Raw genomic sequence first — 23,338 nt, 5'->3', positions numbered from 1 at the left:
AGCATTCTCGGAATTGCAGAAACTCTCAGCCAGTGGAAAAACATTTCCTATAAAGCAGGTGTAATGATGAGGGCTCTTTCTGGGCTAGAACAATGATCAGAATGATTGTCTCTTGGAAATCAATATGTTATAATGCATGAACAAACAGATGAGTCTCAGAACAACTAGAGATTAGTAAGGAGCTAGTGATTTACTCCATCTTCCAGTCATACACAGACGACAGGAGGTGTAGTGGCAGAGTAAAGCAAACAGTGCATCTGGTCTCTTGAGTCAAGGAGAAAATAAAAGAAATAAGTAGAGAAGATCTGTTTCCTTTTTTCCATCAGGCTGTGTAGACCAAGTGGGGGGCTTCCATGCTGATGTGCTCTCTGTGGTTCCCCCACAATACACCTTGTACCTTTTTGGAGGCTTTCCATTCTGCCATCATGCCAGCTTCTGAGATCTATATCCAGGAGTAAAGTAGGCCAGAAGCTAGTTATTTCTGTTCCTCCTCTGTCTCTGCAACAATTAACGGCGTAGGGGATGAGGAAGCAGAACTCGTGGGTTGTTTATTGAATGAACTATTTTTTCTTGGTGCTTAAACACCCTCCTGCCCCCTCTTAATCCAAATCTTTGCGAGAAGGAAAGCAGACCTCCCCAGTACCCTTGGACTGTGTGTTATCCTGAAGGACAGGAGATAGAGAGGAGGTATCAAGCTGCTTTATTATTGTGCAGTAAGTGTATGGCATAGAAGTGTTTTGATCCATTTGTCAGCACAGCTGCTCCTTGGAATAGACCCGTACACTGAATGCAACAATACATATTGCACATAACTGAAAAATACCTGCAGCATACATCAAATCCAAGTGACACAAATGCCCCTAAAAATAGTTTGAGGTGCTAATAGTCCAGGAGCAAATGCCTTAGCCAGTAAAAAGGCCTTGAATACCCCTCTTGGGACTGGCAATGTTTTTTGTGTTTTCTTGGAGGACCCTTCTAAGTTAGCGAAAGTGAAAAACACTTCTGCGGTCATGCTGGCTAAAGGCAGACAACACGTGCAACAGTATTAAGGCTGCTGTGGAGAGGTATGGTATGAGCATAGGGCAGGGAGCCATGAACTCCATAGTTGTAATTCCAGCTCTGCCACTGACTCCCTCTGCATGCCTTTGAACAAGTTACTTAACATTTCTGAGCCTGTCTCCCACATGTAAAATGAGAATAACACTTCCCCATCTCCACGAGATGCTGGGAAGGTAACTGATATTTGTAAAGTTCTCTGGAGAGGGAAAGCTCCTCAGAAGTGCTAAATACAAGGCAGCAAGTGCAGCACAAGTGCAATGAGGAATTAATGTTCTGCACCCAGGTGATTGCAGCCTGCTCAAGGAGGTCCATTGATAGCTGTTTAGAACTCAGAACCTTGGGGGAGCTCTCTTGGCAGATTCACAAAAAAAGAGATTCATAATCATTTAAATGAAAGGTTTTTTCCAAAGAGAGGATAAGCTGGTTTGTGGCATGAGGTTACAGCTACAACCATGGGGAGAAGCTTAAAACATCCACTTCCCCCTTTTTCTCCACCACCCTTCTGGTGGAGGGATTCAGGGGAGAAGGGGAATCCTAGACATTTGGCTTGTGGCTGGCAACCCTGATCCTGTTGCCATGGAGCCTGAGTGCTGAAAATAATATTAAAACAAACGTAAAATATTGTCCATCAGAGGCACCCAGCAAATGGCAGGGTTTGCTGCCGTGGTGTTTGCTCAGGCTTTAATTTTAACAAATGTGTCTTGCCCAGTGCTGAGGTTTGCCAAACATGGCTTCTGGCAAACCACCAGAGGGAGAAAGTTTCACAGGGTATGAGGCTGTCAACTGAGAACATTCCAGATCTGCCTGTGAGTGCCAGGCAACACCAGGACCCTGGCAGCTAGATCAACCCAGCCTTGATGGGGCTGGGGGCTAAGGGGGAGAGGTTCCCCACTACAGCTCTATACTGGCCCAAGTGATCTTAACTGGCTACCCTTCTGGATGCAGGCACCACACAGGGCAGAGAATAAAAGGGAGGAAAATAATAGAGCAGCACTAGAAAACCTTGTTGTTGGGTTTACCTGGCCCCCCATGTTGGTACTAGGATGAGTAGGGGAGAGCCCCCACTCCCCACAGCTAAACACAGCCTTGGAAAGAACAAAATGTCTCTTGAGTTGAAATGATTGCAGAGCCTGACCCTTTCTTGTCCACCCTGATGGAAGCAAGGACAGAGAGTAGCTGGCTTTCCATGCCGCTGCTGTGAGGTGAGGGGACTGGAAGCCTAGCAGCTGGCTGATTTTCAGTGCTGTTAGTTGAGGGGCAAAGCCTCACTGGTGAAGAGTTGTGGGTTGGTAGTTCAGATTGCTGCATGTCAGGAGAGGGGAAGTAGAGACAAGCAAAACTGGAGATGGTTTCTAGACTGGACAAATTTCCTTCCCTGCTAGAGCTGAAGTTGTGAGGAACTATCTTGTACTCTTGTGTGAGGTACATAAATATAATACATTCACATACATGTGCGAGTTTAGAGATGCTAGATTGGCAGCCATAGAGGCTGAATTCCTCCATCTACAGATCATGGATATCCTGGACAGCAGCATGGCAAGCTCCCCCTTGTGCCTCCAAGTGTGACCAGGGAATATGGTCTCCATGCCCAATATGGTCTCCATGCTCCTGGCTTATGACTGAAATTATAACAAGGAGAATACTTAGTGCCAGAGCTGAAGCTTCTAACTCATTTCATTGTGGGCCACTGAACAGCCATCACATAGAAACAACGCTTGGTTGCTAGCTGACTTGGACTGGCTTTGAACCTGCCCTAGGACCTGTGTAGGGATGGAATGCTGTGTATGCCAGGTGAGGGATTTGTCTGGTTCATCCAGTGAAATCTGTGAACTCCTAGAATGGCATACTGTGGGACTGTGGAGGGTAAGCACCCAGCGGTTTGTTTAATTGAATAGCCTATGATAAGTGAGACAATTTCTACTTTCATTGTAAGTGTATGTGCATATGATATTGTAACAAATCAGACCCCCTCCCCACCACACCTTCCCCTGGCTTTCGCTGTGCAGCACATTTATGACTGATTATAGCTTTACAGTGGCTGTGGTCATAGAATTTTGATCTCTGGCACCAAAATCACAGGCCACCAGCATCATTAACTGTTAACAGTATAGGGTTCGTGACACACAGTTGATTCCATCAAGGAGGAGCAATGTTGTACACATTAGCCTGCTCATACACGATGCCATATTTTTTGCTTTCTTTGTAAAAGGAACCTAAGAACATATTAAGAGGGTTTCCATGTCCCTCTGACGCATCAGTCACTGGCCACTACTGGAGACAGGATAGCACTGGTCTGTGCTGCTTTGGTAAATGCTATCAGAGTGGGTCTGAGTCTCTGTGCCAAGCAGTGAAGCGGTCATGGCTGTGAGAGGCTTCCCTGTATCCAGTCAACCTTGTGCTGAGAGTACTTCAGTCTCCAAGCACTGCCAGTCCCATAACCTTCATCAGCACAACATACAGTACCCTCTTAGGAGGGCAGAAATTAATTAGTCACTTCATCCAGTGCGTGTTGATCTTAGATGTAATTGTATCAGGCCTCCACTGGGAGCAGCCTGGGCTGATTGATAGTTCTATCCAACTGCAGCCTTTGTTCATAGAAACTTTCCTTGATGCGAGTTGCATGGCAGGAAGCAGGTGGGCAGCTCTGTTCTGCACCCTGCCAGCTTTGGGGTCCAATGCTTATTAGACCAGGAGTTTCATCAAGTTCTATTCTCTCCCCACCTCCCTGAGATGGATCCTGTGATGTTCTAGGATTAGGAATGCTTCTTAACCTTCAGGTTGATGTATCCCTAGAGGTGCATAGATGGTTTGGGGTTGGACGGATTTGATTTTAATCAGTAAGTGCTGGCTAATTGTCTTTCTCTCAGCAAGTAAAAACAAATAAAAATAACTGATATCACAATCTGTAGGAAGAAAAAGTGCTTTTTAAAAGTTTTAAAATATAATTGAAGGGTGAGTTGGTGCATTAGTGGCTCTATTAAAGAATGCAGCATTCCTTGACACTTAACTAAAATGTTGCAGACTGAATATAATGAATTATTTTACTGTGAATTGTATTGCTTCTTTGCTTATTGCATTTTTCCGTTTTTAAAATGTACTGCTTAATGTAACACTTTAACTTTCTAATGATCAGGAAAATTACTTGGGAAATTAGAGCTGGTCAAGTAATATCGATGATGTCCTGATAAGCTTTGACTAGATAATTTGGCAAATAACGTTTCTTTTTATCCTCACATCCCTACCAACTCCCTCCCGCTCATTAATGCTAGAGATGGGAGCATACTGAGGATGTAGAGGAGGTATGGGCTGAATAATTGCCCTTGCAGGGACCTCAGTCAGCGGACATGAGCCTATTATTAGGTTACTGCTGGAGTGACATCACCAGCTGCCGATGAATGTTATCCGGCACAGTGACATCATTCCTGTAAGGACCCCCCTTTCTGGGCCAGTGCTTGCAGGAAAAGCATCTTCTCCCATAAGGAAGACCACCAGGCAGACGGGGATAGAGCTCAAATCTAGCCTGAACTTCTGGACTGCTGTATGAGACCCCTATCAACCCTGAGTCACTCAGTCTCCTTTCTGTAGCTGGCTTTAGCAGGGTTCTTTAAACATGTCTAGGTTCCGTTTGCCCTGCAAAATGGAACCATGCTTTAACCCAGTAGGAGAGACAACCAACATCATAACTGATTCCGTCAACACTCTTTTCACTGTAGTTTAGACAGACTGTCAATTTGCTGAATGTGTGGCTGGTAGGATGCTGCTGTTGCTGATACAGGGAAGCCTTCACTTGGCATCAGCTCTGCTGTCATCTACAGGAAAGAGAGGAGGTAGGAGCTCATTACAGGACAGCTGTTTTCTTTTAACTTCTAGAAATGAGAGAAGTGGGAGTAAAGACAGGGAGACTATGGCATGTGCTGCAGCCACCATGATATCCTAAAAAGGGTTTGAACAGACTCGCAGGTTTTCTGTACCCTCTGTCTTCTCTCCCCATTAGCGCGATATGGAGTGTAAGTAGAAAACAGGGTTCAAAAAAGCTAAAAGATTCCTCTGGGGACAAAGCACATGAGGTTGATCTGGGTTTTAGGATGGTTTGTGTCACTCAGATTAAAAGCCAAAGTCCCTCGAACTTTGGTGGGGGTGAGAGTCGTCTGTGGGACCCTTTATTTCTTCATCCTCTATCCTTCTCATGTCAGACTGTGTGAAAGGAGGATAGGGTGCTGTTCCCTTCTAAGCTTGTCTGCACTTGTCCAAGTGTCAGGTGGAGTGTGTGTATGTGTAGATTGATAGGAAGTGTTCAGCTTCGTAGGGGCTGAGCAAACTGTCCAAGCCTTGCTCGGCCTAGATAGTGAACACAGCACCAGATTGTCAACCCTGCCATGGGGTGTTTGTACTGTTCCCCATAGCTGATCTGGAACTTGCCTAGCTGAGAAACTGCAGCCTCTCTTCCCACCTCTCCATAGACCGTCATGGGAGGATCATCACTCCTGCTGTTGATCACTGGAGCAGAGCTTTCCAACGCCACTGTCAGAGTATTCATTGTCAGTGGAGAGCCCTCACCTGGGGAACTTGCTATTTCTGGTCTACCAGAGCTCAAAGTTGGTGGTGGCCTGCAGGGCAGATTGTAAACTGCCTTGTTTAATCAAGGTAGGGTCAGGGCCCAGGCCCATCAAAAGGCAGGAGCAGACATTTTATTGTCATCCTGGTCTGTCTGTGTGTCAGTTTGGCACTTACAGTAAGAGGTCAAGATGCTGCCATGATGGGCACTGTATAAATAAATATATGATGGAAAAAATAATCCATCTCCAGTGTGATTTACGTTGGGAACGTTGACTCTTGAATCTGAGGCTAGAGACCTGCTGTTTCTCATTGAAGTCCTTATATCCCCATTGTTAAATCTTTCCTTGGACAAGTTTTTTCTTGTCCCCCTCACCAGAGCTTGTGCCTCATGTTTGATCCTGGGCCTCTTTCACTTCTCCCAGGGTTAGCCTTACCATTTGTGGGACCCAAGATCCCAGAAAGGTGGCAAATCAGGCCACAAGTTACCTCCCCGCTTACCTGTTATCAGAGGAGTCTGGCAAAAAGGTGTTTCCTTTTGTTTCAGGTCCACTATCAGAGGAGGAGATGGGGTCAGCCAGGCAGAGATTGTAGGGGATGGTGAGTGATACCCTAGCAAGCAGCCTTAGTTTGAGTCAGCCCTAAGGACAAACAAGGAGGGTTTAACATGCTTTAGCTTGGCTTGGGGTTTCTTGCCACAAACTCCCAGAAGCTGCATGGTGCAGGGGCTGACGAGGTGTTAGGTGAGAACCTGGAAGAAATCTTTCTTGGCCAGAGCAGAAACCCAGGTCTGTTGTTGTTTCACAACATGTAGGAGTGATGATGCAGAAAACAATCTTGGAGCAAGTGAACTGCTGGGACTGGGTTCATTCCTCCTCTTCAAAACCAACTTTGACTTTGCTAGAGGCTGAGAGGAAACCTTAATGGCAGTATGAAGACCTTTGCTACTGAAAGCTGCCCTATGTAGTTACAGAATCTTCATTCCAAGCTCATCAGGAAGCAAATGGAGCTTTGCGATTTTTAACTTCTCTCTTCTGAAATGTTACAGACCTTTAAATTGGGATGGGATCATGTTGATTTTGGGTGGAACAGAGTGGAAAGAGGTGAGGGGCCAGTTACACGTTTTGAAATGTTCTTCCTCTGCCATTTGGCTGTTTCAGTGACCTTTTCTATGATCCCTGTTTCCCCCACATCTTGCTTTGTTTTGCAGCCAGGAATACCTGATAATCTTCTGAAGGGTGCTGTTTCTCCTGTCTGGGTGTGAGCTATATCTCATCCCTGCCCATGTTACTCATTCATCTCAGAAAGAAACAGTCCAGTGTCAGCAGTTGAATAACTAACCAGCCAACTCTTCCCTTTGTCTTCTTCTTTCCCTCTTTCCCAGGCAATGTTGGTTAATGATGAATAAAACCCGGCAGCCACCAAAGAGCAGAGCACAGGGATCACAGAGGCCCTTGGAAGCCCAACATCCTTCTGGATTTATGCTGACCAAAATCGGTGCCTTCTGTCTGTAGCAGTCCAAGAAAACGACATGATTCCTCTTCTAAACTCCTGCATGTATCTGTCTCACTGGATGTTTTTGGAGTTGGGGCGGGGGGAGGGCTTGAGGGCAGCACTGTTATGCCAAACGTGCTTCACCCTTTATATTCGTTCATTGTGAAAAGAAGCCTGTCAACATAAGTGCCCACAGCAGGGCACATAGCTTAGAGGCCCATGTGACCCAACGCCCAGTTAACTCCGTACTAATTTTGGTTTCACTTACGCATTCTGTGTTTCAAGTGCTGTTGCCTTTGTCCTTGTGCTCCAGAGAAAGGCATCTGAAGTATTGGGGGAAGAAACCCTGACCTGCTTGTTAGGATTAACTGTTCCTAACATGCTCTTGTCGTTAATACCAGCAGACACATTCCTTTCCTTCCAAGGCTCCCTCCTAAGAACAATAAACTGTCTAATGGTCACTGTGTCCGTGAGATGCTTTCAGCTCTGAGTTTGAGAATTGCTCCTTACTCTCCCTCCGGCCCCTGCCAGCAGTGAAAATCTGTCAATTCCCAATAAGCATCAGGAATAGGGATAGGAATAGTTCCAATCACAGTTTGTAAATTAAAAATCTCGTTTGTTTCAGGCCAGGGGTCGAATGACTTTGGCTTTTCTGAAAGTACTTGGAAGGGGACAAAGCCTTAGCCAAAAGGGAACTAGCTGTGGTGAATCATGCTGCAAAATCTTCTTACCTAATACAGACTCCTCACTCCACCAGTCTCTTGTGCACTCTCTCTCCCCTGCTTGCTCTCTCACCCTCCAGCCCCCACTCCATTGTGTTCCCTCTTTGTGGAACAAGGGGCAGTAGGGAACAGCATGTGTAGCACTGCATCCCTATCCATGTTGCGAGGCAGTCAATCGATTTGGAATGTATTTCTTTGGGTGTCTCCTAGCATTGGCACTGCCTGGCTTTGGTCTGTGACGGAACACGTCTCTATTGCTTTGCACACTCTGTACCTATGTGTATAGCACAGGCAGAGATCGCTCTCCCATCTTTGACATGCAGCCACCTGTAGGTTGGGACCTGGTTCATGATTCCCCATGCCAAGAACACTATGTAGTACTTTGGGACAGGAAATGAAGAATAACTTTTCCAGTTGAAACCACAGGGGGAATATAGGGTAGCCAGAATGAAATGAGCAGGGGTGGAATTTAGCCATGACATCCAGCCAGCACCAAAGCTACTGAAGGATGGACCATGTTTTCAATAACCGCATGAGATCAGGTCCTTAGTTTAATGTCTTAGCCAAAATGTCTCACCTCCAGCATTACAGTGCCCCTCACAGCTCTTTTGGGTGTTTGGTTCAGTAGTAGAGTGCCACTTACTGAGTCATTATTGAACTTTGCCACTCATCATGGGTGCAGTTAAACTGGAAATGTGCCCATATGTCAGCTCAGTTTCCGGGCCTTTTACACCTGCTGTTAATCAAGCAGGACAGAGCTGCAAAGCCCTGTTCACTATACAAGGCACTGCGTTCACTCACTGATTGCCCTTCCTTTGTTAAAGTCACAGATCTCCCTTTAATTCCAAATTTGCTGCACTGTGCAGGTCAGACCCACTGGCCCTAGGAGAGGAGGGAAAGCTTCGCAACCCAGAGCTAGGCACTTTGTGCCCTCAGGTCTGTTGCTAGCAGAGTTGGGAGGGCTTTCTGTGCTGCTGCCATGCCAGCAGAGCATGGCTCCTGCTTTGCCTACAGCATGTACGTTCTGTGGAGCAGAGCACTAAAGCCACTCACTGCAGAAATTTAGAGGGGTAAGGTTCATCTCCAGGTGATGAAGGCAACTTAATTACTGTTGGCTTGGAGAGGTGATTGTCCCTGTTAGCTTGTCTCCTTGTCCCACCTCTCCCCCAGGTTTGTTTGGCACATGTAACCTGCATTTCAATCGCCCCAGTTTGCAGGGTGGAGGTGGTGATGGATTATGATGCCAGGGCTGAATATCGCACTGCGCAGGGCCATCTTCTCCCTGAGGCAACTGTAATACAGTTCCATGTTCTTTCATAATTAGCTTTATTTACCAAATTGGCAATTTCTCTGTTGAGAAATAGCTGATTATAGCATTCAGGGAGTTGCTGTCATCTCAAGATATGCAGGTGTCTGTGAAACATAAACAGATGTGATGGCTCACAAAATGAACCCAATGGATAGTGGGGGAGGGGGAGATCCAGTCATAAAAACGCAAATGCAACTTCTCTGGCCTCATTCAGGCTAATGCTGGCCAGGTGCACGACCACTGTTGTGCAGCCTCAGTGATGACAGAGTATCACTCTGAGGCCACCTGGCACTTCCTAATGAAGCGCTCGATTAGTTTAACTACCTTTATTCCCTCTGCCCTTTGGTCACCTCCCCAGTCCCATCTTGTGGGGCCGTCTGACCAGAAATCGTAGATGAGATGATGGTGGAGTGAGGCTGGTCATGACAGAAACCAACTCATTTTGTAGCCTCTGTACTCACTGTCATATGACTCTCCTATTCCTTACATATTGGTGCTTTAAGTCCAGATTCAGAAGAATTCAGCGCAAACAGGATACATGTAAAGACTGAAATAAACCCATCTGACACGCATTGTGTGCATCCCAGTGATGGGGCTAGAAAGCCAGCTGTCTAGGAGGTAGTGAAGCTGAAAGTCATTCAGCCCTGGGATATTGGCTTGATCTTTTCCTGGGAGCATGGCAATGAAATGAGTTTTGGTAGGTCTCAGGATGTCTCCTTGCAGGATGGAATTGTGGTTCCAGAAAATCCACCATCCTTGTTACCCCTCACTGATGAATGATGCCATTGAAAGATGCCAGCTGTCACATTCCCCCTCATCTTCCTCTGAGTCATCTGGGCTTAGGACAAAACTGGTCTGTTTGGAAAGCTCACACTGGTACCCCAAAATGAAATCCTGGCTGTAGAGCAGAGGTGGGAAAACTACGGACTGCGGGCCGCATCCTGCCCGGCCCTTGAGCTCCCAGCCGGGGAGGCTAACCCCCAGCCCCTCCTCCACAGCCTCAGCTCGCCATGCCGCTGGTGCTCTGGGCAGTGCGGCTGCGAGAGCCACCGGGGGTGTAATGTATTCAATTGCTGTCCGTAGGAATGTCCTACTTACGGAGCACCAGGACTTGCAGCCATATGTAGCACATTCTTATGGGGAGCAATTTCATACTCTACACCTGGGTAGGGAAGGCTGTGCCTCCCCAAACAGCCTGGCCCCCGCCCCCTCCCACTTCCCGCCCCCGTCTGCCCCCCCTCAGAAGCCCCGACCCATCCAACCCCCCTGCTCCCTAACCACCTCCTCCCAGGACCCCACCCCCTATCCAACCCCCCCCCCCCGTGCCCTGACCCCTCTCCACACCCTCACCCCTGACAGGCCCCCCGGGACTCCCATGCCTATCCAACCCACCCTGTTCCCCATTCCCTGACTGTCTCCACTCCATCCAACTGCCCCCTGTCCCCGGACTGCCCCCTGGGACCCCCTGCCCCTTATCCAACCTCCCCCGCTCCTCACCCCCTTACCATGCTGCTCAGAGCACCAGGACTGGCAGCCATAAGTAGTACACCATAAGTACCATATTCCTACAGGAAGCAATTCAATACACTACACCTGCCCTCCATACAGTTTCAGAACCCTGATGTGGCCCTCAGGCCAAAAAGTTTGCCCACCCCTGCTCTAGAGCCTTGGGTACCTTCTGAGCATTGTGAAAACCCTTCTCTCTACACATGACACACCATCTCTAATGAGTGTTCTCTGGTTTGTGTTCTTCCTTTTCCCCTGTCCTGTGTTCCTTGCAAAGACAGGAGACACCCTGTACCATGCGTTAATCAGCTCCTGCGGCTTATCTCCCAACTTGATTCCTTGACTGTTCGTGAAATCTTTGTTGCTTGCTGCAGAGCTCGAGTTTGATTTTCATGGAGGATTGTGATGGCAGGTGTCAGTTAAACTCTTAAGTGGCAAAGTTTGTTATGATTACGGTCTAGTCTTCAGTGGCAGATAGTTGTCCTCACCACACAATCTGTCACAGTTGGCACTAATTGGCAACCTAGCAGTCTCCACCAGAATAAACAAGGACTGAGCGGACCATAGAAACTGAACTGCACTCTCACTCTTAAAAGAAGGTCCCTTCAAGGCAAGGTTGAAGGATTATGGGGGAAGCTTTCTCTGCTGCAGTCTATGCTGCACATTTAGTGGATAAGTAGGACTTCAGTTTCGAGGACTGTTGCTCCAGCCTCTTTCACGTGCACAAAATTCTCATACAGCCAGATTTTCAGACAGTTCAGCCGAGCATCTGCATAGCTACTTTGCCTGTGCAGTTAATGTAGTTGTGTGTGCAAATAGGTAATTGTGTGCACAAATGCAGCTAGTCATTAGCATGTGGGGTGTACAGTTGCGGTAACTGCATGTGAAAATTAGGTTTGCAGAATGCCCAGTTACAAGCACAAACTGTCTGAAACTGGCTGGATGAATGGGAATTAAACAAACAATGTGTTTTCATGCAAAAGGCCCTAGCATAACGGTAAGGGAAGGGAACAGCAAGAACAAAAGAGAGAAAATACAGGAAATAAAAACATAGTTGTTCAAAATTGTCCAAGAGGCCTCAGTGGCTCTTTAAATGCAACATTCAACAAGCACTCGGAAGCTCTAATATACAAGAGCATCTCAGGCTCTCTCAACACTGAATTTGTGATCTTGCATAAAACTACAACCCATCGCCTCCTGTGGTTAATATTTCACGCTTGACTTTACCAGATGCTTTATCTAATGTCCTCTTTGCATTCGTGCTTTTACCAACTCTGCCTTGTCCACAATGAGAGAGGCTGAAGGAGGAAGGCAATTGCCAAGTGTGTCTGTAATCTTTGTAAGAGGGTTTTGTGCAGCTGCTGGGGGAGAAGAGTTAGTCTCACTTCCTATTTTATAGTCTGCTGAATCGTGTGATCTCATGCTGTGTACTTCTTTTCCAGGCAGAATTTTCCATTTGTCTTTTAAGGTATTATTTATTTTATTGCCAAACTACTTAAAAGTTCCTTTCTGTAGCTTGCTTGCTAAACAGGGCCTGATCCCTAGAGGGACTGAGCTTCCATTGCAAACACACTGGTCCTTTCACGATCAGGTCCTTAACTTTGTATGGTGGCCTGTTGCAATGACTGTCACAGCCTGTATGGGAGTGGAAGAAGTATAGGTTCTATGTCCCCTGGCTTTCCCTCCCCCCACTCCTCTACCAATTGCTGTAGTAGAAATGTACTTATTTAAAATATAGTCTACAAATGCAGTGGCCTGTTATGTGTACACAAAGACTAACACATGATTAGCCGTTACAACTCACACTGCATTAGAATACCTATTGACTATTAGCCAAGACGGTCAGGGATGTAATCCCGTGCTCTGAGTGTCCCTAGCCTCTGATTGGCAGAAGTTGGTAGTGGACGACAGGAGATGGATCACTTAATGATTGCCTGTTCTGTTCATTCCTCTGAAGCACCTGGCACTGGCCAATGTCAAAAGACAAGATATTTGGCTAGATAGACCCTTGGTCTGACCCAGTATGGCCGTTCTTATGTTCTTACCAGGATCTCTTCCCTCTCCAGCTGGTGCAACACAATCAGAAATTACTGGCTGTCTTTAACCAGAATCTGAACAGCAGTACAGAATCGCGCAGGCCTGTACCCTAACACCTGCTCCTCTTCAATGAAATTCTATATAGTTGTCCTCGGGGAAGGTGGCTGTAATATTCTTGAACTGATCTCCTTATAACCTTCCTTCACCACCACCACCACCACTGTGTGTGCATGTCTTGCTGTCTCCTCATTTCTCCAGTTCTCCATGTTGAGAGGTGATTGATTAAAGTCTCTTCCTAGCCTGGTTTTGTAACCTCCCTTGTGTCCACAATTGTTCTGTGCAAGTAATGATACCCCTCCCGCTCGGGTATCTGATGACACCTGCAGAGTGGTGGTAGTCTGTGGGCAACCTGGGGCAGAGCCAAAGGGAGCGACTAGAGCAGCTGCCAGCACAAGCAGGCCTCCACGTCCAAAATGTGTTTCTTGCATTTAAGCACCATGCACTCTCTCTTCGTACGTTCACAGCCAGTCTGCTCACGGCAAGGAACTTTTTGTCTCTTTTGTTGGAGATTCGAACAAGCAAACTGTTGTGTCTGTACTAAAGGTAAATTCAACTGCTCCTCTGGAGTCTGAAACAAACTACAGCTGGCAACCCTCATCTGTCCTTGAATGCCCCAAATTACATGCCCTCTTTGCTGTCTTCTTGAGCAGTGCCTCCCCTGGAATGTGCATTTGACGGGGGTGAGAGTGATGGAGTGTATGGTTGATTCTCTTTGGTTTCAGATGCTTAGTTTTAGCATAAACATGACTGCTGATCTCCGGGGCACAGAAGCTCAGCAATTAGTATTGGCCCTAGGAAGACCATTCACATCAAATGGTTCTGTATGGAGTTGCACAAAGGTGCGTGGGACTCAGGCGCCAAACCCCTCAATCTCTTAAGTGAGGTAGGTTTATAATAGCAATATACCACTTGGACTAAAACTGAAGGCAAATAACTGAAAGGGAAGAGCAGGGAAAGGAGGAGCTGCAATAGTTTAAAGGGGATGCTGGTGCGGGTTGCACTTTAGATGTGCTTATGTCATTTACCCAAAGATTTTGCTGGGGCAAAACCCCAGGCGACTAAGTTGTCTCTTGTCTATTTTCAATTTCTTGTTGTGAACTAGGTACCAGAGAGAGGTGCTGGGTGGATAGACTTGGAGAAGGTGGTCACCTCTGACCAAAGGTGCCACCTCTTGGGCTGAGAGGGCATTTCAGTGTCCAGGGAACATGGAGTTTTTGGTTTCTCAACTGGGTCTGTCAGGCAACTGGTACCAATGACTGGTGTCTGTTGTGACCAGGATGCTTGTCCATTAGGAACCAGAGCCAGATCACTAACTCATTTCACAGGAAGTCCAATGTCATTAGAGAAAAATGGTGTTACTCCAATAGTACATTGGAGTGACTTGCTGTGGAGTACTTGCAGTGCGTTGAAGATATGTTGTCAATACGCCCACCTACCATACTTCCACCCTAGCACAAGTGGTGCCACTAATGTTCTGATTGTATCTTCTTTGAGCGTGTCTTAATAATAGCTGTGTCTGCACAATTTAACTGCACGCTACTATGATGCCGGCATGGCAGGGTACCACAAATGTAGTAGCCAGCAATCTCAGCTCAATCCCCTAATGCTTTTCCCTAGCTTCCTGCTCTCTCCATAGCTTTTAAGGCCAGCAGGGACCATTAGATCTTCTAGTCTGACCACATGTGTAACATAGGACACAATGCAACCCCACCCACCCAGGAGAATTGAGTGGAGCAAAGGCCGTGCTCCATGATCTTGGCTCGGTCTGGTACCCCATGAACCTTAAGCCAAGGAGACACACGATCAGTACAAGTTTTTATAAGTATCAAATGTACTTTAATAATAAAAACCTATTACAAATGACATGCCACCAGCTTTCCCCATGCTGCTGTACTGGAATGGTCTGCCATAGGGACCAGTGGGCTAGAAGCTTCAGTCACTACTTTAGCAGTAATTGGAGAACCTGACAACTGGCTGGCTGTAGTGTGGATGCTATGAACCCATGGCAATGAAGAGTGGGCCTAGCACCACTCAGCTGAACTGATTGTGCCTGAATCAGTGAAATTACCTAGTGCAAACAGCCCTATAAGCTGCCAAACAGCTCTTATCTAGTAAGGCTGGGATTCACAAAGGAACCTAGATGTTGCATTGCTAAGCATCATGGTGCCTAACTTCTAGGCATCTAGAAGATCACAGAAACAACACTGTGATCCACAAAGCCCCTTTAGGTGCCTAGGCTACGATGTAATGAATGGGGAGAGAGAGCGAGCCTGAGAATATGATTCACAAAAGCCAGCACTGTAATTTTTTAGCCCCACAGCCCAAGTCAGCTGAGCCGTGCTCTGAGACACGGTGCAGTGGGTTTTTTATCGCCATGTAGAGATACCCTAAAACGTTTTTAGAGGGAATGCACATTAGACACCTGCCTTGCTCAACATGAAACCGGTGGAGGTGGTGCCCACCTTAAACTTTTAGCTCAGCAGTTAGAGCACTCTGCCAGGGGAGGGGGAAGAGGATTTGAACTGAGGTGGGGGTATTCCACCTTGCAGGAGAGTGTGCTAACTTCTGAGCTATGGGCTATGCTGCTGTGAAGCTTCCTCCGTCTCCTGTTGAAGTTGTCGCATTCTGGATAAATGATGAAAGAGTAGTTGGAGCAGGGAGATAGGACCTGGGGTTTCCCACCTCCCAGGTGGGTGCAGTAACTACCAGACCGTAGAGTCATTCCCATTCTCTGTCTCTCTCTGGCCCAATGACTGTTCCACTGTGGATAAATAGTCATTGAGCCTCTGGTCACGTCTGAATGGGACCCGATCCAGTAGGTGTGCTTGGAGGCTGCCTAGTAAATCGGGCCCCACACATGACTTTTAGGTGGCTGAACACCTATCTCCCCCTAGTTTGTGGATCATTCTGTGGCTTGGTTGGGAGACAGGCATCCCGACACCGAGAGGAAGGCAGCAGCACACGTGCCCAGAAGCAGGAATGTGGGCCCCTAGGGAACTTTTACACTGAAAAACGTAGGCGCCAAGCGAGTTGAGGCGTCTGTGCGGTTTGACGGGAGATTTCTGGATCACTGTAGAGCGGCAACTAGGACTTAGAAGCCTCAACCTGAAACTTAGATGCCTAAGTACCTTGGTGGATCCCTTGTTGTACTTTTGGTCACTACTGCCCCTTGTTGCGTTTGACCTCGTATTGTAGAGGTGAAAGGCTCAGTGCCCCAGTAGTTATTGACCACTGCCAGTCTCCATGTGTATTTCAAACATTATATTGGGTTTGTGACATCTGCACTGAAATGCCTTTGCTAGCTTCTCAGGTGTGGAGGCAGCTATGTGAGGTTTATACGTTACAAGAGCCCTCCAAAGATGGGAAGGCCTTCAATGTATCTGTCCCCAAATGATCAAACTATAAGGCCTTAGTGCTCCGTCTCAAAGGACAACAAAGTAGAAAATTTAAAATTGAGATAAGGAAACACTTTCTGACACAATTGTATAATTAACCTGTGGAACCCACTGCCACATGACCTCTCTGAGGCCAAGAGTTTAGTCAGCGTTATACCTCTGTATGGATAATGAGAACATCCACTGCTACAGTAGATAGGGAGAAAAGAGAAGGAATATGAACTCTTTTGCTTTGTGCATAAGCCGATTTCTAACTAGCAAAGTTATGGAATAAATGCCCATGAGGGAAGTTTTTTTCCTTATTGTACTCAGGAGGAAACCGTGCACCTTCCTCAGAAGTATGTGGTACTAGTCACTATCCGAGACAGGATACTGGACTAGATGCACCATGGATTGAATTTGGTGGGGCAATTCTTAAGTTTCTAATGGTTTTAATTGGGTCCTAACTGGTTTGTGAGATTTAGATTTTGAACTACCTGAGCTCACTTAAACGAGGAACCAAGATGGAGACTTGAGTGATTCTACCCACAACAAGAATCAGAGGGCCTGTTCCTTCCAAGCCAGCTATTTGGCAGGGACCACTTGAGCATTTCCTTTGATCTATCTTTGATGTATCTGATGAATTGAGCTGTAGCTCACGAAAGCTCATGCTCAAATAAATTGGTTAGTCTCTAAGGTGCCACAAGTACTCCTTTTCTTTTTGCGAATACAGACTAACACGGCTGTTACTCTGAAACCGATCCTTTGATCTTCTGGCTCTGCAATAGAATGCATCATGATATTGCATTTAGTAGTATTTTACACGAACAGGGAGTGCCATTGTAAGTCAGGATTAGCTAAACACAACATTAAAAATAAAGCACAGCTATTAATTTAATGAGCTCCTTGTTACAAATGTCATAAAGCAAGTAACTAGGAGCTATGCCAGTACTGGCAGTACCCACTGAGGGGATGGACGGGGGCAGCCATCTGATTTTGTGCCATGTGACGATGCAACGTTTGGTTTTTAAACGAATTACTTCTTTAGTTTTCTGCCTTAGCATTTTTAGCTGCTGAAGAAATTTGGTTAGTAACTGCAGTCAAGCCTCATGATTCCTGATGAGCCAAGGGGAGATGCCCGTTCAGGATTTAGCTTAAGTCGTAGCAGCTGAAATAAAAGCTGACAAAAGGCAGAGAAATTGATCTTTATGGGCTGCTCGAATGAAAGAGCCTTGATATTCCCTTTAATCCTTATTTACTTATTTTTCTTCTGCAAGCCTGTTTTGTGTTGGGTTTGGTTGGATTTTTCCCCCCTCCTACTCCTTAGCTTCCCCAGTTTGCCATTGCCAACTAACAATAATTTCCTTGGATTGCAGTTTATTGGATTAAACAGATCAATGCTGTGCATCTGTGAGGACCAGCGTTGCACATGGAGTGAATTTGGCTGCTGTATCTATCTGCTGCAGGCTTCCAATGCCACCTTTTACCCTGAGATTTGTGCTTGTTCCCCTGTCACTGCTCCACAATCACAAGGAATTACAAGTGGTGGGGAAAAGCCCAGTAGCTCCTTCTGCAGGAGGGTGCACAGCTGGATGGGGTGCGAGGGTTTAAGGCAGTCCGTGTGCGGTGGCCATCATGGGATCTGCAATCTAAGAGGTTAGAGTCTGAGACATGGGGCTGAGGGTCCTATGACTTCTGTTCCTTGCTCTGTCACTGCCTTTCTGTGGGGCCTTGGGCAACTCATTTCAGCTTTCTGTGCCTCAGTAAAACACCACGTTGCTGAGCAAGGTGTAAATGCCTTGACAGACAGACAGCCTCATGGACCAGAGCTGTACTGAGGATGTCCCTGCCCAAGAACGTCAGCTGACCATAGTCATAGCAGTGTGCCATGGGAGGGGAGGTAGCCTTTCCAGTAGACAGGCCTTGAAGTCCTTTAGCTCTTCAAAGGGCAAAAGCACCTTGGATTCCTCTTGGAAGACTACAGACAGCCAGTGCAGCTCCCTAAGCACTAGTGGTGTGTGGTCCCAACATAAAGCTCCACTTATTAAGTGATTTGCCTTATTCTGGCAAATCGTCTCAAGATGTAGCTCCAAGCAGAGCACGTTACAGGAGTCTGAACTCAGGTGACAAAGGCTGGGGTAAGCGGAGCAAGGCCTGCATCTGGGAGAACAGCCACACTTGCTTCACCAAGCATGTCGGACCAAACATGGTTTGGGAGCCAAAATGACCCATTCTTGATGCCCTGCCAAGACTGGGCCACAATATAAATAGTTCACCCTAAGACAATTTAGACTGCATAGCTGAGGGAAGTGTAACCCTTTTCCACAAGTGTCTGAGAGCAGCCGTGCTCCTCTGCTGGGAGGCAGGCTGTGTTCTGCAGTGCATAGAATCGTAGGGAGAAGCGGGGCCCCATGATATGAGGAAAGGTTAAAGCAACTGGACATGTTTCATCTTGAGAAAAGAAGTGGGGGGGGCAGGGGCCTGGTAAGTCTTCAAATGTGTTAAGGGCTGTTATAAAGAGGATGAGGATCAATTGTTCTCCATGCCCACTGCAGATGGGACAAGAAGTAATGGACTTTTAATCTTCAAGTAAGGTAGATTTCAGTTGGTTATTAGGAAAATCTTTCTGACTGTGAGGATAGTTAAGTAGTGTAATAGGTTACCAAAGGCTGTTGTGGAATCCCTGTCACTGGAGGTTTTTAATAACAGGTTAGACGGCCACCAGAAAGGTCTACTTGGTCCTGTCTCACTGTGGGGAGATGGAATACACAACCTCTTGACATCCTCCTAGCCCTACTCCTCTATGATTCCCCCACTGTTTAAGCCAAACTGCATTGTTCTACTGGCTCTTGCTGTGGTCACTTTCTACAAGTGCTCACCTTGTTACTGTGCGTCATGGGATTGTATGGGAGGGTCCAGCTTGCATGGTTCCGCAGACAAGCCCAGTCCACATCAAGGATCGAAGGTAAATCACATTCAAGAGCAGTGTGCTGCAAACTCACCCTGCACCTCTCTCTGGCTACCTCACTTGGGGCTTGAACGTGGTCTTCTAACACTGATATACACAGTCCAGACCTCCTGAGGAAAACACTGGCACTGATAAACCACAATGCAATAGCAACCCTACCATAACAAACCAGCAACTGCATTCGATGGAGGAAAAACTGTTCTTTTCTCCTGCAACAGCTTTTTGTATTTACTTTTGGGGAAGTAGTTATAATAAGTCAAAAGGAAAATCTGATCTTAAACATCCATAATGAAGAATGCCCTTTGACAGACTCAGGTTGGTGGGGCTTAGGCAGCCTCTTTGTTTGGCGCTCCTAACAGTTTGTGGGGCTTTGATTTCTTTGACGTGTGTGAATTGGCTTGTTTTTTCCTAGTGTTACATGTGCTTCCTGGCATCTGCCCACCCAAGTTAGACACTCGGCTTTAACCTTATTCACTTGTAGGTATTTTTAAAATGGTAACTCTTACATGTGTATTAGAGGCGGCAGCAGAGATCCAGCCCGAAGCAGCTACCTCACACACAGACATTTGGGCCTGTCACAAGGTCAGCAGCTGCTTACATAATCCACCTTGCTACAATTATTCTTTCTCTTAAAGAGACATTGGACAAGTTGTTTTTTATGTTGTTTAATGAACATAGAACATAAGAACGGCCATAGTGGGTCAGACTACAGGTCCATCTAGCCCAGTATCCTGTCTTCCAACAGTGGCCAGTGCCAGGTGCCCCAGAGGGAATGAACAGAACAAGTAATCATCAAGTGATCCATCCCCTGTCTCCCATTCCCAGCTTCTGGCAAACAGAGGATAGGGACACCATCCCTGGCCATCCTGGCTAATAGCCCCAACTGGGTAATAGCCATTGATGGACCTATCCTCCATGAATTTATCTAGTTCTTTTTTGAACCCTGTTATAGTCTTGGCCTTCACAACATCCTCTGGCAAGGAATTCCACAGGTTGACTGTGCATTGTATGAAAAAATATTTTCTTTTGTTTGTTTTAAACCTGCTACCTATTAATTTCATTTGGTGACCCCTAGTTCTTGTGATATGAGGAGTACTTCCTTATTTACTTTCTCCACACCAGTCATGATTTCATAGACTTCTATCATATCCTCCCTTCGTCATCTCTTTTCCAAGATGAAAAGTCCCAATCTTGTTAATCTCTCCTCACACAGAAGCCATTCCATACCCCTAATCATTTTTGTTGCCCTCTTCTGTACCTTGTCCAATTCCAATATATCTTTTTTGAGATGGGGTGACCACATCTGCACACAGTATTCAAGATGTGACCGTGCTATGTATTTATATAGAGGCAATATGATATTTTCTGTCTTATTATCTATCCCTTTCTTAATGATTCCCAACATTCTGTTTGCTTTTTTGAGTGCCGTTGCACATTGGGTGGATGTTTTCAGAGAATTATCCACAATGACTCCAAGATCTCTTTCTTGAGTGGTAACAGCTAATTTAGATCCCATCATTTTATATGTATAGTTGCAATTATGTTTTCCAATGTGCATTTACTTTGCATTTATCAACACCGAATTTCATCTGCCATTTTGTTGCCCAGTCACCCAGTTTTGTAGCTTTCTGTAGCTCTTTGCAGACTGCTTGGGACTTAACTACCTTGAGTAGTTTTATATCATCTGTAAATTTTGCCACCTCACTGTTTACCCCTTTTTCCAGATCATTTATGAATATGTTAATAGGACTGGTCCCAGTGCAGACCCCTGGCGGACACCACTATTTACCTCTCTCCATTATGAAAACTGACCGTTTGTTTCTACCCTTTGTTTCCTGACTTTTAACCAGTTACTGATCCATGAGAGGACCTTCCCTCTTATCCCATGACAGCTTGCTTTGTGCTTGGCTCGCTCAGATGATGGAGTAACCTTCCTGTCTTAACCACACAGCTCTCATCTCCTTTTTCAATGGGTAACATGGATTTCCCATTCACCTGTGTTTATAGGAGGCTGAAGGCAATGTGGCTGGGTTTGGCTTACTTCCTTTTAGTTGCTAACAGCATTAGTGATGTCAGCACTGCTTTGGGAGTAGGATTGTTAGTTAATTAGTGTGCTCACAGCTAACTGGCTCTGTAGTGGCAGAGCATAGCATATTGCAAGGGGCTGGTTAGTGTGTATACCACTGCCTCCTGCTGGGATAGAATCAGAACTGCTCAGCTGTGTGTCAGGGTCTTATACTGCTAGTAACTAAAAGAAATTCTCCTTTAGTTCAAGTGGTAGGGGAGGAACAACCAGGAGGAGCTAAGTTCTAATTGGTCTTACAGCATCAGGACAACCTTTAAATGCTAGGTGGCCATGGATTTATTGTAATATCATAGGTCCTACATTAACAACATCTTTTTAAAAAAAAGATGGCAGAATAGTGGATTAAAGAACCTAGACATCTAGTATCCTGAGGAAGTTCCTATTCCAAAGTGGAAGAATTTTAAGGCAGGTCAGACTTTGGCCCTTCTAGGTCATGTCCTCCTTAAACTGTTTCCTTCCGTTAGACTCTTTTGCTTTCATGCAGGAATTCTGTCTGTATTCGTTCTTTCTCGAAGGCTTTCATAGAATATCAGGGTTGGAAGGGACTTCAGGAAGTCATCTAGTCCAACCCCCTGCTCAAAGCAGGACCAATCCCCAGTTTTTGTCCCAGATCCCTAAATGGCCCCCTCAAGGGCTGAACTCACAACCCTGGGTTTAGCAGGCCAATGCTCAAACCACTGAGCTAGCCCTCCCCACATGCTACAAATTATTGGCATGGACCCAACCTTGTAAAATGCTTTCCAGGAAAAGTCACTTGCACAGTACAGAGAATGGATGATTTAGCAACAGGAAGTGACTCAGGAGGAAGAAGAGGGGACACTGAGTAGATGGGGCAGCACAAAATCATGTGGTGGAGCCAAGACAGGATGAGCAGAGCAAGTGGTTTGAGGACGGCATGGGTGTATGAGGTCAGGGATGGTGAATGGAGCAACCCCACGGGGGTGTGTGAACACCACGGAAATCATTTAAGCAACTTGACTAGAAAAAGGATAAAGGGTGAGCCATGGAAGCTTTTGCATCAGCTGATCCAGTGCTGCCACAGAGCCCGAAGTGTGAAATATGGCCCCTCACTGCTGCCTGCCCACACCTACCACATGGCCTGGCTGGTGAACCACGGTGCTAATCCCATCTCTCCCTGGTTCTCCCTATTGCTCTCCTGCTGTATCCTGGAGAGAGGTAGCTCTGGAGAGAGGGGGACACATAAGCTGCTGGGATGGCAAGTGAGTCTGGAGAGAGTGAAACAGAGGAGATGGATTGGGAGAGGGTGGAGAAGTGAGGGTGAAAGGGACAAAGAAAGGGAAGAAGTGTATTTTGTTCCACTAAATACTGCAGGCTGACCTGATGGGCTGATACATGGCCTCAGGGAGCAGGGGCTTCCTCATCCCTCCTCCACCGCACCCTGACCCAGTCTCCAACTGACCGGACTTTTCATCTAGCCTCTTGTGATCTCAAGCTTAACAAAGTCACTTTATGCAGTATCCTGCAATCCCTCTCGCTGCCAACTCTCCTCCCTAACAAACACTCAGGGATAATGGGATCAGGCCCGTGGGGACCATTGTGTTGCTAATGCTGCTTTGTCTCTTGCAAGATAACCAAGTGGAAGCATTGCCTAGCAGATGGCTTCCCAGGCTGACAGCTTCGTCCCCAGCAGGTCTCAGGTTTTAGTTACTTGTGACAAATTAGCGTCTGTCAAAAAGCAATCCTGCTCCCCACCTCCCATGGGAGGGAGTTTCAGTTCTTCCAAGTCAGTAATTGCATTGGGTACCCAACTATGCCCTGGTGGAAATTTCCCATGGGGGGCTGCCTACTGGCTTCTTCATCCCCACAGTAACAATGGGGCAAGGCATGGCCAGTGTCACACATAAGTACATAGCAGTGTCACATATACATAGCTGCAGATTTCACAGCCAAGAGTTCAAATTGGTTCTGAGCCAGGAAACCTTAAAGTTAGCCTGTCCTTAGTGTTTGTGCCCAGCTATCAGCCTCTTCATGGACCAATTGCAAATTCTGTATCTGGATCTAAGGCTGGACTTCAGACCTCCCTCCTCTCTATCCCAGAGATGCTCAGATCCAGGGCAGTGGTTGGTTGAAGCCCATCCCTAGGGTTTGCTAAATCTGATGCAGAGATCTTGAGTAGCCTTGGTATTCACTTAGCATACCGTGTGTGTG

The 23,338-nt window shown here is 46.5% G+C and overlaps 1 protein-coding gene across 5 annotated transcripts in view; it reads left to right on the top strand.

Annotated features, from left to right (window-relative positions):
* CHCHD6 (coiled-coil-helix-coiled-coil-helix domain containing 6) overlaps window positions 1–23,338 on the top strand; it is a 210,216-nt gene that overhangs the window by 174,229 nt on the left and 12,649 nt on the right. For 3 of the 5 annotated variants that reach the window (XM_077822431.1, XM_077822433.1, XM_077822427.1), the window contains one exon: window positions 6,998–7,568. The exons of the other annotated variants lie outside the window; for them this stretch is intronic. In XM_077822431.1, the coding sequence (XP_077678557.1) occupies window positions 6,998–7,127 (130 nt within the window). In that variant the 3' untranslated portion in view covers window positions 7,128–7,568. Of the gene's footprint in view, window positions 1–6,997; window positions 7,569–23,338 lie in introns of those variants that run through there. 5 annotated transcript variants of the gene reach the window in all.

Source organism: Eretmochelys imbricata, chromosome 7 (assembly GCF_965152235.1).
Source record: "Eretmochelys imbricata isolate rEreImb1 chromosome 7, rEreImb1.hap1, whole genome shotgun sequence".
NCBI classification, from domain to species: Eukaryota; Metazoa; Chordata; order Testudines; family Cheloniidae; genus Eretmochelys; species Eretmochelys imbricata.
Note: the sequence above shows the minus strand (reverse complement) of the source record. Positions and strands in the feature narration are given on the sequence as shown.